The sequence below is a fragment of the Phragmites australis genome, chromosome 24 (genome assembly GCF_958298935.1).
Source record: "Phragmites australis chromosome 24, lpPhrAust1.1, whole genome shotgun sequence".
NCBI lineage: Eukaryota > Viridiplantae > Streptophyta > Magnoliopsida > Poales > Poaceae > Phragmites > Phragmites australis.
The window spans coordinates 1,411,707-1,426,219 of NC_084944.1; the positions used below are offsets into that span (position 1 = coordinate 1,411,707).

Genomic DNA, 14,513 nt, shown 5'->3' on the forward strand with positions numbered 1-14,513 from the left:
AGAAGAACTTGCCCCAAGCTTACTTGTGAGCCTCGCCTTGGCTATCATCGCATAAGAGCAAACAAATCTATTGCCTTATGCGGGGAAGCAAAGGGCTCACTGATGATTGACGCTAAACAATGGATAGTAAATGTCTAATTGTGATTAGTAGCAAAATCTGCAGTCCACACTCATCACGTTGTTGCATGATGCCGGTGTTGTCTATGCTCTACAGCCACATGCGCAATGTGACATCTATCGGTGACAGAAGTATCAGGAGTTTGTTTTTTTCAGCCATTGCAATGGTGCCATTGAGGAAGCTCTTGTCAATGAGGTCGTCGTGTCATCCATACCGGGAAAGAAGAAAGAATAAAACTAACAAAGAAGAGACCCATCTCAAATCAATCCAATATCTCAGCTCGTGGAAACCAATACTTCACTCTTCCCTTTTGCTCTCAATCCTCAACTATTAATCTTCAATCTAAATCCAATTTTATTTCACATTTCCACCGGATCAATGTTTCACTATTTACCAATTCATCAACTTGATTTAAGAGGACAAAGAAAGAAAGAAAGGAAGGTGAACTAATCTTTCTTCTCTGCTCCATGCCTCCATGGCTAGCCTCTGCTTGAAGGTTGACCATGCCGACTGTCACCACCATGCATGCAATTGATTGCTTCTTATTGTAGATTAATAACTGCAATGCGCCAAACATCGCGTCTTGTTCTCTCCCTTCATTCTCTTCTTTGAGCACCGCTGTTCACCTAGGACCCAGCCACCGCGGAGATGTCGTAGCAAGTCATCCACCATTGCATGCTTGTCCTCATGTGTTGTTGCTAGCATGAAGCATCACCGGTCTAATGCTCAGCTATCGTCGTGTCTATGGGCCAGAAGCTCAAAGACGTCAGAGACACTGTCACAAGTTCATCAGTCATCATGTGCTCATCCTCTTGCCTCATTGCAACTTGCAAGCATTAATAGTTGCTGGCTTGATGCTCGGCAGCCGTCATGTCCATCAGCCAGAAGCTTGAAGTCATCCTCCTTCTACTCATATTGGCAGCCATGCATGTGTCCAATGTCAGCTGTTCGTCGCTTGATTGATGAGAATTTCAAGACCACCACCTCTGTTCGCTCGCTTTCCGTCCCCTCAAGCTCGTCGTCACTGCCAACTCCTCTATTTTTCTAGGGCCTAGCAGGCGCGTCTCACAGATTGGATACAAAGAGTGATGTCCTACATGATCCAGCTGCTTGACATTTTGTTCCAAGTATGTGTACACAAGTCAAGTACGTGACTCCAGTCGGTTTAATTGAGGAATACTCTTTGTATGTAAGATTCAATCGATTTCCTTTTTTGCAATCCTAATTTTTGGTTATACTCTGTATGGACTCTAGCATGTATGCAACTAATATGGACCCACTAAGATCTTTGGTGTATATCTTTCTATTTTCTCACCGATTAACGTGCTAATGTTTAGGTCTTGAGAGTGAAGGAGATGACTCATTTTAACTTTGTTATAATAAGATAATAGATAACGAAATTTTGAACTTCAAACTTCAAATATTTTGATCAACGGTTAATCCAACAAATGTGTAAGTATAGAGAAAATTTAATGACCTTTACATTCGTATGACCATGATTTGGTTGAATTTTCCTCTTTGAGTTACAGGAAAATAATGGCCAAACCTCAATTTTAGAGACTATCGAATCAAACTACTCTACTACTACTAACGAAAATCAATGGAACTAGCTCTTGCTTCTCTTGGTCGCGACGACCCCTTCGTTCCCGGCTAGAAGCAGGTACTTGTCCTTCCTCGTCAACGCCGTTCCCTCGAACCCGAGCGCGTCGGCCAGCACGCGCTGCACCTCGTTCGCCACCTCGATGCTGCTCCTCCCGCCCTCCGTGTTCACCGGCTGCAGGAACTGGACGCTGTACTCCGGCCGGGGGTTCATCAGGAAGTACACCGAGTCGAAGCACTTGGCGACGGGCGACGTGGACGTGGCGTAGAACATGCTCGTGTGCGCGTCGACCGCCACGGGGGTCACCTCGCTAGCGAGCTCGGCAAACAGCGGGCTGAACCGGAGCAGGTACGGCTCCCGGCACGTCGTCCCCTCGGGGCACACGACGACGTCGCCGCGCGCCAGCGTGGACGACATGCGGCGCCGATCCTCCTCGCGGTCGCGGGTGAGGCGCCGCAGGGGGATGGGAGAGAGCACCTCAGACAGGCGGCCCAGGCTGTATGACACGGCGGCAACGGGCCTCCCGAGCGCGCTGGCGATGCCGACCGGGTCGAGGAGCGTGCGGTGGTTGCAGGCGTAGAGCTGGCCGCCGTGGGGCTTAGCCGCGAGGTCGTCGCTGTCCACCGTGGGAGGGGCGCCGATGACCCGCACCCTCACGCCGGTGAGCGCAGCGACGACGCTTGACACGCGCCATGGAAGGAGGGTGTAGATGGCGATGCGGACGGTGGCAAGGACGACGGCGAAGGGGAAGTAGATGTACATGGCGAGCGCGGCAGCTGGCGTCGGCGTGAACGCCAGCCGGCCGTCATGAAACACTATAGGCTTCGGGTACTTGCACGACTTCTTCTCGGTTTGCTTCAGAACAAGTTCAAGCATCTCCGTGTCCGACTCGGCGTCCTCCATCACGCCGGCAAAGTATCGGGGCCCTCCCTTCACCTCCCTCCCGAACACCGCGTCAAACCCCACGTACTCTTTCAAGAACGCCTCCACCATTACCGTCGGGAACGACCGGCTCACGGCCGCCACCTTCACCTCCTTTGGCATCGCACTCACCGCCTCCAGCGCACTCATGTCCGCCGCCTCTCGGAAGAAGTGCTTGGGGAGGACGGCCCTGCCGATCCTCGCCGCCTCGTCACGCCGCATCCCGCAGAAGCATATCATCGTCATGGTCTTCACGCGCGCCCAGTGGTTCAGCAGGCGCAGAACGGGGTAGAGCGCGAGCAGGACCATGCCCCGGACGTAGCCGCCCGCCTCGACGGCGACCAGGAAGAACGGCTGGAACGCGGCGGACGGCGACGGTTTCAGGAGCAGCGCGTCCACGTCGACCACGAGGGCGTTTTTGCCGAGCTGGCGTACCGTCGGCGGCGGCGCTGCCGAAGTCCCGGTGGTCGTCGCGCCGAGGCAGCGGAGGGGGCCGGCGACGAGGTTGCGCTTCACGAAGCGGTGGATGCGGAGCGCGCGGTTGGCGAATCTCTCGCATGTCGTCGCCATGCACGCCTGCGTGGTCAGTCCTCCTCGATCGTTCGGTTGGGATATCAAGTTGTTGGTGCAGCGTCCAATATAAAGAAGCGAGCGCTGACTGAATCCGCGTACGACTCGGGCGGGTGCTTGTTTACGAATTCCGAATCGGTGCCGGACACGCGCAGCAATCACCTCGACTTAGTTCCTCTGTTCTCCCTATTCACGTGTCTTTCAAATGCTGCATGCCAAACATGGTCTGAGAGATTTTTCAAGCAGAGAAACGCTGCAGCTTCTTTCAAATTTAGAGAATTTTATTCTAAAATACAGCTCCAACAACTCCTCAATACCACTTCTAATATTTATCAATCCTCAAAATCATACATCTCGCTCTCTACGTTTAGGGTGCACCCCCTCGCTCCAAAAAATACCCGACCAACCCTGGGCCCACCCCCTCGTCTGCACGTGACTGCTAGTGGCGGCGGAGCCCTCCTGCAATGCCGAGCTCGAAAAAGGAAGACTCTAGCCCGAGCTGCGCGCTGGCTTGAGCAGAGGAGCGGCTGCTCTAGATGGCGTCGATGAGGGCCTAGTGGTTGTGGGCTTTCTCGGTGGCGGAGAGGAGCGGCTGCTCTAGATGGCGTCGATGAGGGCCTAGTGGTTGTGGGCTTTCTCGGTGGCGGAGTCAAGTGCCCTGTCATGACCGGCGTTGGAGCAGACAGCCGCGTGCTCAGTTCACTCGATGGCAGAGGAAACAAGGACGCCGGGGAAGGTAGGAGCTCACAACAGTTGTATGATGTGGATCTGGTTAGAGAAGAGGCAGAGGAGGAGGGAAGCTGCTACTTGCCATGGTTAAGCTGAGAGAGCAAATGAGAGAGAAGAGCAGGGAGAGCCACAATAGGAGGATAAGGCCGGCCGCTTGGGTCTCTTGACGGCAGGCCGACGACGTCGGTAGGCAGCGGGAGGAGGCAGAGACGAGGGGCTTCACAGTGCTGGACGGCGTCAAAACGAGCGTTGTCACACCTGGTTTCAAAAGAACAAACCAGATGCATTCCACATGTTTGCCAGGATTAAGTTTCATATATGCGGTGACTTCATAAGTGACCCGCAAGTCACAACATAATGGATCCGTAGGTCTTAAAGAAAACACTAATATAACTTTCAGCGGCAGCAGATCTTCCATCTATCCACATGTATTGTCCGGGGGAGCACCAGCCTAGAACATGACGTTCCGATCGAAAACTTTCTTCGCCTAGAACTCAGCTCTATCGTCCGGGATGTCCTCGAAATCCTCATCTTTTGAGTAACATCAAGAAGTTGAGAGAAAATAAGCGTGAGTAAATGGAGTACTCGGCAAGTGTAAGAAAACATGACATGAAGCCTTAAGGTAACAAATGTTTAACTTAGGTTTATAGCATCTATACCATCCTAATCTAGGGTTCAAATGACTTAGCAATCCTATTTACTATGTGTGACGACACCAACATTAAAGGGACAACTCATCGGATTCCATCTGACTAACAGACTCACTAGATATCCCATATCCGGCTATCAACTCATCGGGGTACCACCATCCGACTACCCAAAACCAACCATCCAAGATCCCCACTAATCATGAAGAAGTCTAAGCCCACTCTTGATCGTGAGCACGGCTGATCGATAAGTTTTATACTCTGCAAAGTCTGCATATTTTACCCACGAGTCGTGATCAACTCTTTTGCTGGTACCCGTCGGTACCTTACACACTTCTAAGGTGTGTACCGAGGGATCACTACAAGACCTTTACAAGGTGCCTCTAAATCCATAAACACCCACTAAGATTTCACTGCTAACAAGGATTTCATCTACCATAGATACCCCCTCTTATGCCACTCAACCGTCTACTGGTGCGTACAGAATAAGAAGGACATCTAATTAATCGGTTAGGCCGTACCATATAAGCCTTGTGATTGTGCTGTTATGTCGGGTTACATGTCCATGAACCGGTCCTTAAGATCGAAAGCGAGTACTTACACATCACCCAATAAGCACAAAAGCAGCCATATCAATCAAACCAACCAACCTAAATCTCTATGTTCCATGTTGCTACAAAAGATTACTCACACCGGTTCATGTTGCATAGACCATTAATCAAATTAACATTTATCCTACCCGACTTAACAGCACAACTAAGCATTTCTACCCTTGACACCCAACTACAACACCGACGATAAGAATAATCATGGAAAGTACTAATAAACTATAAACATAATATTCATATTGACAAAAGCATGCAATTAGAAAGTAAAAGATACTTTCTTACAATTGAATCAATGTGATAAAGGACACTTACCTTCAGCAGCGGGTTGCTCAAACTCTTCAAAGATCTAGTCCTGCAAGCTCACGTACTGCTCTTCTCCTATTGCAATCGCGCACACCAGAAATAAGTAAGCACAAACATATAAGAACAGTACACTAAATAGAAGCAAAACGCTATGAAAATCCTACTAACGGATAGTACTCGACGCTACGATCGCGTGAGCGCAAGAATCGTCTAAAACGGAGCTATAACGAAAAAGTTATAAGGATTTGAAGCTTTAGGGGCCTTTTTGCAAAAGAACAAGGGCTGAATTATAGAAACAGAAAGTTTCAGGGACTTATTTGTAAACTTTTAGGGACCTATGTGCAATTAAATAAAATTATAGGGGGCTAAAAGTAAAAATATAAGGGTTAAAAAGGGTTTTTTGTGAAAATAGAAAAAAATTGGGTCTAAATGTAAAATTACCTAATTTCATATATTTAAAGATTTATTTTTGAATTAAAAAACCTAATTATTGCGTCTTGCTGACGTTATTGGCTTACCAGGCGGCTGACTAGGCTTAGGTGCGTGACGCGGCTTGCCACGTAGGAGAGGGCTCCTGATGTGGCTGCGACACATGGCACCGATGTGGCAAGGCTCACTGGGCCACCTCTTATTAAATCCAATCTACTGACCTCAAAACTGGCTGTTACGATTCAAAAGGGGAGAAGGGGTACGCGGCTTCCAATCTCGATCGCACGCTGCAAAATGGACTGCCGACGACGGTTGGGGGGTAAAGGGCAGCCGGTGGCTGCGGGGACACGGCGGCGTCGCCTCGGACATTGCCAGAACATCGCTAGCGAAGCGCGGGATTGAGCTACGACCTACCAAACTCGACGAGATACGGTGCAATCGAAAGAAGAGGCGATGGGGATCCTCATCGAGGGCTTCACGGTGTCCGGAGAGGTCTCGGCGGTGGTCGGTGACGGAGGAAAGTGGCGGCAGCGGTCAGTGCTCGACGGAGGCTCGGCTATGGCGACAAAGGCACAAAATTTATGGTGGGAGACGCTTCCACGGGACCCTGCGATGCCGGAGAGATGGTCAGTGGACCTCGGGGCGCAACGGGAATGGCTATCGACGGCGAGATGGCGGCGAAACTCACCGGAGCTCGGCGGGATGGTTGTGCAGCAGCGGGATGGTGTCGAGGAGCGACGAAGAAGACTTCCCATGCTCCTACGATGCCGGCGACGTCCTCAGACGCGATGGGGAAGGCTCGGGCTCGGCGATCAGTGACGACGGAGCTTCAGGGCGACGATGGCGGCTCGGCGATGGGGCTGCGGTCCCTCAGGCGGGTGAGGGAGTGCGGGATTGGAGCGCGGTGTGCTGCAGGCGCTTCTATATAGCACGAGCAGGGGAGCCGACCGTTGCTAAATCGTGGGCGCGGGCACGGGGACGTGGGCGACGGTTTCGAACGTGCAATTGCGAGCGAGCAAGAGCAGCGGGAGGACAGGGATGACAGGCGGGCCCGAGCTGTCAGAGAGAGAGAGAGAGAGAGAGAGAGAGAGAAAGCTGGGGAGTGGGCTGCGCTGCGCTGCGTGAGGAGACGGGCTGGGCTGCAGCAAGAACAAACGGGCGTAACAAGCGCAGGTGAGCTCGGTCGCGTGGCTTCTGCGTGCGGACGGAGAAAAGAGAGGGGAGAGATGACAAGTGGGATCCACTTGTCGGTGACATATAAGAGGAAATATAGGGAATGAGTATTAAGAGTCTGTTGGAGAGGAAGAAAATTTAAAAAGTTAATTTTATGAAGAAGACTTTCTATATGGTGATATCGAGAGTGAGTATTAAAGAGCCTTTTAAAGATACTCCTAGATTAGCGCTAATGCTTCTTAAATTGGACCTTCAGATTTTTTTTTTTTTTGAATAATGCTTTAGTCACTCTACACCCAATCCTAAAATCTTGCGTCCGCCATTGTGGTCAAACAAGATTAATGCTCCCAAATCCTCGTTGCCTATTTGGTCAGTAAACACTACACAATAAATTGAGTAACCGACAGTAGTGGGCCAAACTTATCTTTTTAACGGAAGACAGTAGTAGACTAACGTATAATCTGTTCTGTATCTGTATCTCATCATTTTGTTTTGTATGCAGTACAGTATAGAAGTCCCTGACGATAGTACCATCCATATGTAGTATGTACCCGATACCTCTTACATTGGTGATGTATGGCCCTTTCTACAACATACAATCTGCTACCATGAAAATGGTTGTACACATGTGGACTGCACTAACCGAGTCTTACTGATCCCATTCTATTTCCTACTTGGTCATCTGCAGCAGCCTGACGAAGCAGGTTCTGCACGTCGTCCACCCACTTCTGTTTGCTCGCGCTGCTCTCACACTCGAACTCTACGAGACCTTGCGCTGTGCTCAGGCCGAAGCAGCATGTCTCCTCCATGGAGTCCTTCCCTGGCTCAGCCCAAGTTGGAAGCTCACTGTATGCGCCGTAAACCACACCTGCAACAAATTGTTAAAAGGTCAGTATTGAAATTCAAATTTCATAAACTACTCTGTTGGTGTGAGAGATATATTTTGGTACTGGATGTCGAAACTTACTCTTGTTGTTTTTTGATAGTGCACCTCCTATGTGTTTGCTTTTCAGCTTCAGTATGACCTGTTATTTTTCAGCTATGTTGTCAGTAACTGTGCGTCTCTCTCTACTCTGACCAGAATTTAGAACTGAACAATGACAAAATTCCTACCTGAGACCTCTTGTTGATGTAGATAGATACTCGTGTCCTGTGTAAGTCCCCTGCATTAGAAATGAAATTCTGAGACTTAGTTGTCTTAAACATATTTTTAGATAGATAAGCTGTCTTAAACATCAGGAGTAGTAACTGAATGTTCTAGAAAAGAAGCATTACTTTTGTTTTACCTTTTCTTGTGCGTTTTAGCAACTCCCCCTCCTTGCACCAGATATCAGGGCTCCATGAGTGGCCCTTCTCACATGGAAGAACACTCGCATTGCTCCTCGTTTCTCGCTGCACTCTCTGCTTCAGTGTTGCAGCTCCTCGCAGAGCTGAGGCAGCCAAAGTTAGAGTTCATATGGACTTAGATTAATTTCTGTGGTATGAGGCAACATATGGAGTTCAACGTGACCACGACGACAACATTGGATTTCTTACCAGTTGCTGCAGCTGCCGTGAGTGTCATCAGATCACCGGGGCCCCTGACGCCAACCGCGGCCTGCACGGCGCCGGCTACCTGCTCATGGCGCGCCCCCGCGTGCTGAGCTGCCTCCACGCAGTGCGAAGCTAACAGCTCTGTGGCTGACGACATGGCTGCAGCCATCTTAGACGTCTGGATGTCAGAACTCGTGGCCGCTGAGACGGCAGCGACCGCCGCGGCGACCCGGGCCACGGACACCATGGCGTGCACGTGGGCCTTCTCGGCGCGCTGCTTCTCCTTGCCGCTCTGCTTGACACGGCATGTTTCCCTGTGTTGTTGGAACCACTTGCCGATCGATTGAGGGTGGTGGCTGCTGCTCATGGAATTCCTTCTTGCATCCCTCTGTAGAAATGTTGCAGTAGCACCATAAATGAGATGGAAAAGATAACAAAAGAAAAAGAAGATAGGATGAAGTGAGCTGCGGATTACACGCTGTTGATGACACGGAAGAGGAACGATGGACGTCGCGAACACGGAGTCCTCCGGTATGGTCATCTCCGGCAGCCGGCTCGCGGCAGCGCTGCTTTTCTTGCTCCCACCTACAAGAATCTTGGATATCTCCGACGCCGACACGCTCCACGACCTCGACAGGTACTCCATGGGCTCCAGCGGCGTCTGCGGCGGCGGTACCGCGGGCACCGCGTCCTCCTCCTCGTCCACCACCTCAATGCTGAAAGCACCAGCGCCATCCCTCGCCTTCCAACTCTTCTCCATGGCCATCCTGCAAGCAGTTGCGGTGTCCTTACAGGTAACAAGCACTGATGTTCCTTGGTGTGTCTGTCGGACAGTGCTGTGTACTTATAGGGAGGGAGGCACACACGAAGCACAAGGAGGGGTGTGGAGACGCCGTGCTGTGGCATGCAGGCAGGACGAAGGAACGAAAGGGAACACGAGACTGACAGGTTCCTGGGTTCCTTTTCTACTCTGTCTAGTATAATACACTTGTGTCGCCGTTCTCTAGCTATTTGTTCCCAGCAGGTGAGCTATCTCGGACCTTGGATGTTGAAGCTTTGAAGGAACCGGGGGATTTGATATTTGGATCGCCATTTCGATGGTTGTTGGAGGCCTGCACGGGTCCCAGCCTCACAGAAGGTACAGTACAGACTAGAGAGTAGAGACAGCACCTGTACTATACACTCCTCCTGCTGCGTTCAAGCAACATCATCATTAGAAATTCAGAATTGTTTGCATTTGCAGCAATGTGGGCAGTACTTGTAAGAGATATTGTTCTTATCTTTGTGGAGTATTGGTGGTGCCACCTTTTCGGCTAACATGCTTTGTTTATGCTAACATCCACAGACCACTCATTATTTGCGAAACGCAATTTTCTCATTTTCGTTAGCGACAATCCTGAAGAGATGATATTATGGCTGCATTTGGAGACCAGTTAGTAGTCGGTAGAGGTTGATGACAAGATACCCATGGAAGCTGGACAGTGTTCGTTCACTGTTGCACTATTCCTAGGACTGATAGGACAAGGAGCTGATAGCTGTCTCCTGGTCCTGGTCGTTGTTTGTTTATGAAGCTCGTTTTATTCCTTTTTTTTCCTCCCATCGATGTCTTCAATTTCATCCTGTGCAGGCCTGTAGGGCTGGGCATATTATATGAGGAAGAGCCGTCGCTTTTGTCCGGGCCCGAGGCCTCGAAGCGGAACCGGCCTCGCGGTGTCACCAAGTGGCAGCAACGGTAAGGCTTCGACAGCAGTAAAAACAAGTGTTGCTCCGAGCCTCGCAGCTCACCAGGTAGGCATTCTTGCCGGGCAGCACTTGTTCGTTCACGTACGTCGCTGCAGGTTAGCTGCCTAAGATCAAAATGCTTAGGCGTGCGTACGTCAAAGCAGTCCATGCCGGTTGCAAGTTGCAACGACGATAGATATCTCTAGTCTACTTCTACCGTTACCTTTCCTGTGTTGTTACTTTGTTCCATCCAAATTGATCCGATTAACAATGGCAAGCAGCTGTTGAGTCCTAACTTAGTGGAGCAGTCAAGGGAAGCAAAAGCAACCCGTAGGAATTCTATCGATGTGAGTACTGAGTACGTGACCATGAAGGCAGGGAAGCAAAAGCAACCCGTAGGAATTCGATCCATGTGAGTACTGAGTACGTGACCATGAAGGCAGGAGTGCTTTTCTTTTCCCTTTTTCTTTTCTTGTGTTGGCTTGGTATGTAGGAATATAGGTCAGCTTCAGCTCAACTGCTGGTGGACTTGAGCACTAGCTACTGCAGTAAACAACAACACAAGCTGTTCGGTGTGAGGTGACCCCCGGCGTCTTACCACCACCGGAAAATGTAACTCTGTGCGTAACGTCCGCACGACTATCTTAATTGTCTATCTCTCCTATTTAATATTTATTTATCTATTAATTATCTTATATATTTTATAATTTTTTTTTAATCTAAATTACAATATGAATAAATAATCATAACAAGTGATGCATCACATGTCCTAACGAAAATTTCATATTCTAGCACCACCGGATGAATTGAAGCGTTTGTCCCATCCCGTCCGCAGGCGCGCGCCGGCTGAACATGACGCGTCATGGGCTCCGGCCGTGTCAAGCGTGACGAGAGGCGGCCAATGATCGGTGGCCCGACCGCCGAGTGGAATATCACGCGTCGGGTCGGGTCCAGACGGCAACTCGGCAGCATTTGTCGTGGTGACCGGTGAGCGCGACTGTGGGTGACATCACCATGCGCCTTTAACCCCAGAAAGACGAAGACGAAGAGGACGACCGTAGAGCGTGTCAGGAAACCATGGTGCTCGACCCTGGGGACTATCTCTTTTTTCCTTTCTTTTTCTTTTTTTCGAACGGCACGGGGGACTATGCATGTGTACACATAATGCGTAACATTTTTTAGATGGAAAGAATTCCATTAACAAGAGGCCGACCCACGCCACGATGAGCGGTCACTAGGGGATTATATAGTTAGGCACGCACATAATCGGGTACATTAACACACCTCCTGACCTGAGACATGTACCAATACTAGCTAGCTTATGAGCCGTACTATTACAAACGCGTGGACAATGTGAATTTTAGAAAAGCATGTAGACCTAAGGAACTTGATCTCCCGGAACAAAGTCCCGATCATTTTTTACGAAACCAGGACACTTTTCGCGTAACGTTTTTGGTCATGTACCATCTTGACGTTGTCAGCTTCTTTTACCGGCTCGTTATTTTCAAATTTTGTTTACTTTCCCTTTGGTTTGTGCTGCATGCTCCTTTTCTGTCTCTTTTACACCAGCTGGTCCGTGGTCTCTTTGCGAGCGTGATCCAAGCCGATGACCCAGTTTTAGCAAATGACTAGAGTAGAAAAAAAATGAAGGCATTCTGTAGACATTTAGATTCCTGGCATAGTGTTGCTCCTAGTGTTGGATTGCTGCTCCTAGTGTTGCTCGTCTTTTCTTTTTTTGTTTCAGTGTGCTGTTCCACAGTGGTCGTTTCTGACGAAATACTTAAGCATGTGGTTATCATTTTTTTAAACTATGTACTACCCTTGGCCCCCTAAGAAAAAGATATGTCAACAAGCTGTAGTGCATCATATAACAGTCAGAGGATATGTATTGTTTCCTGTAGTAAAGTTACTGTGAAGTGTAGTCACTAATCGCATTCACTTACTAAGCAGCACGTAGTTGCTGTCATGACCACCATGCGATGCGTGGGCCATGCTACTTTTCTCGCAAATCACACCAAGGTAATGGTAGCCGTCCATGGATAAGCACCACCGGCCGGCCGCTTTCTCTCTCGTCTTGCTTCCGGTGGAAGCGACGCATCCACCCTGCACTGCTGCGAAAACAACTTTCCGTTCTCCCTTGCGCCGTCCGTAAACCTAGCTTTCTTTCTTTCGCGTAAGCATCATCATGGAACGAGGATAGCTAGGAGTTTGGCCGTTGAGCGTGTGTCAGGGTTGCCAAGGAGAGAACGAAAAATCTGCGTCATGCATACAGCAGCAACTGTGGCAAGCCCTTGTGTGTTGTGTCCTGCCAGGGTTGCATTCGGCTCGTCAGGGGAAGCTTCTTCTGCCACGCATGGCACCAATGGATCCCCTCGTGCGACGTCACAACTGTGCCCGCACAATTTGGCACGCGACTAGTCGATTCCACTGCCTGTCCGGCGCCCTGGTCGCTCGCGGAAACTGGAATAGTGGAGAGCAGAGCACCCGTTTCTTGGTTCTCGGTAGGGGGTAAATTTTCTACGATTGGAATTAGAAAACCTTTGTCTCATGTAAAGCGTGAAAAGCAGAGATGATGACTAGTGAGGAGTTGTAGAATCGATTACTCGAAAATCAGATAAGGTGAATGATTGCGGAAGTCAAATTCAAATTTTAGTTCACTGAATAAAATATTCAATTTATTCTCAAAATTAGTTCATGAGATGCTGGTATCACGCCACTAAAAACGAAAGTCCAATTCCCTTCAAATTTTTATTGTATAAACTACACAATCATGTGAAACTATTTCAATAAGAATCATATCAATCGAACTATGAATCTAGAGTTATAAAATTCACCAGCAAACTGAGAATCTCACCAACCAAACTTTTCAGAACGTTACATCGATGCAATAGGATAATTTTGGATGGATAAAACCCATACAAACTATGACGATCAATATATTCACAGAAAATCAACACAGAATGACAAACATAGAGAAAAACTTACAAAACTTGATCTCCATTGCATGAATGGGTTTACAAGATACATCTCAAAATATCATAAAAAGTTTCTTACGAAACCCTAGATGAAACACACACTCTCTCCATCTTGGTTTACTATTCATCGATCCACGATATCATATTTAAGTATTATTTGTTTTTTATTCTGATTACGGATTCTAGCTTAAAAACAAAAATAAAAACAAACAATTACAGTATAAAAGTTGATTCTCACAATTTACAAGCCAAATTTTACTACAAATCACACAATCTACAATCTAATAAAAAAAACTTCTACAAATTTTATACACGAAACTAGATTCTCACCTGTAATGCTAAAACCAGCATGCCCTTGTTCTCAGGCGAGCCGCACAGTAACCTATCCGGCGCGGACTTGAAACCGGCGCTCGGCTGGGCCACGTCGCGAACCTCCAAGGCCTGGCGCGCGTCCACCTCTCCCACATGGGCCATCTCTCCTGCGCACCGCCACCTGGGCCACCGAGTGCCTCCCGCGCGCGCCCAGCTGGGCTTCCTCGGCCGCTAGGGCCGTCTTCCAGCAACGAGCCGTCCGCCTGGGCTATTTGGGCCGACTCGCCCCCGAAATGGGCCACGCCGTCCTGACCTGCTAGCACTCCCGCATGGGCCGCGTGCGCCCGCGCGCCTCTTCAGCGCTTCAGCCTGGCTGGGACGTCGTCCGCACCTGCGCTCCCACCGGGCCGCCGACCTGCCAGGTCGCCGAGCCTTTTATTTTTATATTTCGAAAAACAAAAATTTGGAAAACTAGGCGGGCAACAGCAGGACACCTTAAAAAAATGCGGCCATTCCAAAAATGGACGACAGGTTAAAAAATTAAAAAAAAAATGCTGTTTCATTGCTCTCAAACTTTAGAACACGGTCAAAATAGTCATGAAAAATTATGAAAAAGAATATGTTGTAGAGGATGCTATAATATATCTCTCTAAAAAATAAATTCAACTCAAACAATTACTTTTACAGACTGCATAAAATGATATTTTTATTTTTTATCATTGTACAGGACATATTTTTGTCTAATTTTTTTATAGCTAGATCCTAGTATCCTCTACAACATATATTTTTTTAGAATTTTTCATAACTATTTCGATAGTGTTTTAGATTTTGAGAGCAATAAAACACAATGTTTTTTTATTTTTTTAATCTGTC

The 14,513-nt window shown here is 48.6% G+C and overlaps 2 protein-coding genes across 2 annotated transcripts; both read right to left on the minus strand.

The window, feature by feature from the left end:
* Positions 1 to 1,724: 1,724 nt before the first annotated feature.
* Positions 1,725 to 3,232, minus strand: LOC133907986 (probable glycerol-3-phosphate acyltransferase 3). Its single transcript, XM_062350127.1, has one exon. The coding sequence runs from the start codon at positions 3,207 to 3,209 to the stop codon at positions 1,725 to 1,727; it is 1,485 nt and encodes a 494-aa protein (XP_062206111.1). The 5' UTR covers positions 3,210 to 3,232.
* Positions 3,233 to 7,551: 4,319 nt separating this feature from the next.
* On the minus strand, positions 7,552 to 9,839 carry LOC133906912 (VAN3-binding protein-like). Its single transcript, XM_062348873.1, has 6 exons — positions 9,107 to 9,839; positions 8,635 to 9,019; positions 8,385 to 8,528; positions 8,212 to 8,261; positions 8,066 to 8,123; positions 7,552 to 7,966 (listed from the first exon to the last, which is right to left on the minus strand). Exons 1-6 carry the CDS (start codon positions 9,395 to 9,397, stop codon positions 7,737 to 7,739), a joined length of 1,158 nt encoding a protein of 385 aa, XP_062204857.1. The 5' UTR covers positions 9,398 to 9,839; the 3' UTR covers positions 7,552 to 7,736.
* Positions 9,840 to 14,513: the final 4,674 nt, after the last annotated feature.

Excerpts from the sequence above, each read along its gene's own strand:
- LOC133906912 (XM_062348873.1), bottom strand. The coding sequence starts at position 9,397 with ATGGCCATGGAGAAGAGTTGGAAGGCGAGGGATGGCGCTGGTGCTTTC. Across the intron at positions 9,020-9,106 it reads TTCCGTGTCATCAACAGCGT|AGGGATGCAAGAAGGAATTC; the intron begins GTAATCCGCAGC and ends ACATTTCTACAG. Across the intron at positions 8,529-8,634 it reads CACGGCAGCTGCAGCAACTG|CTCTGCGAGGAGCTGCAACA; the intron begins GTAAGAAATCCA and ends TGGCTGCCTCAG.
- LOC133907986 (XM_062350127.1), bottom strand. The coding sequence starts at position 3,209 with ATGGCGACGACATGCGAGAGATTCGCCAACCGCGCGCTCCGCATCCAC.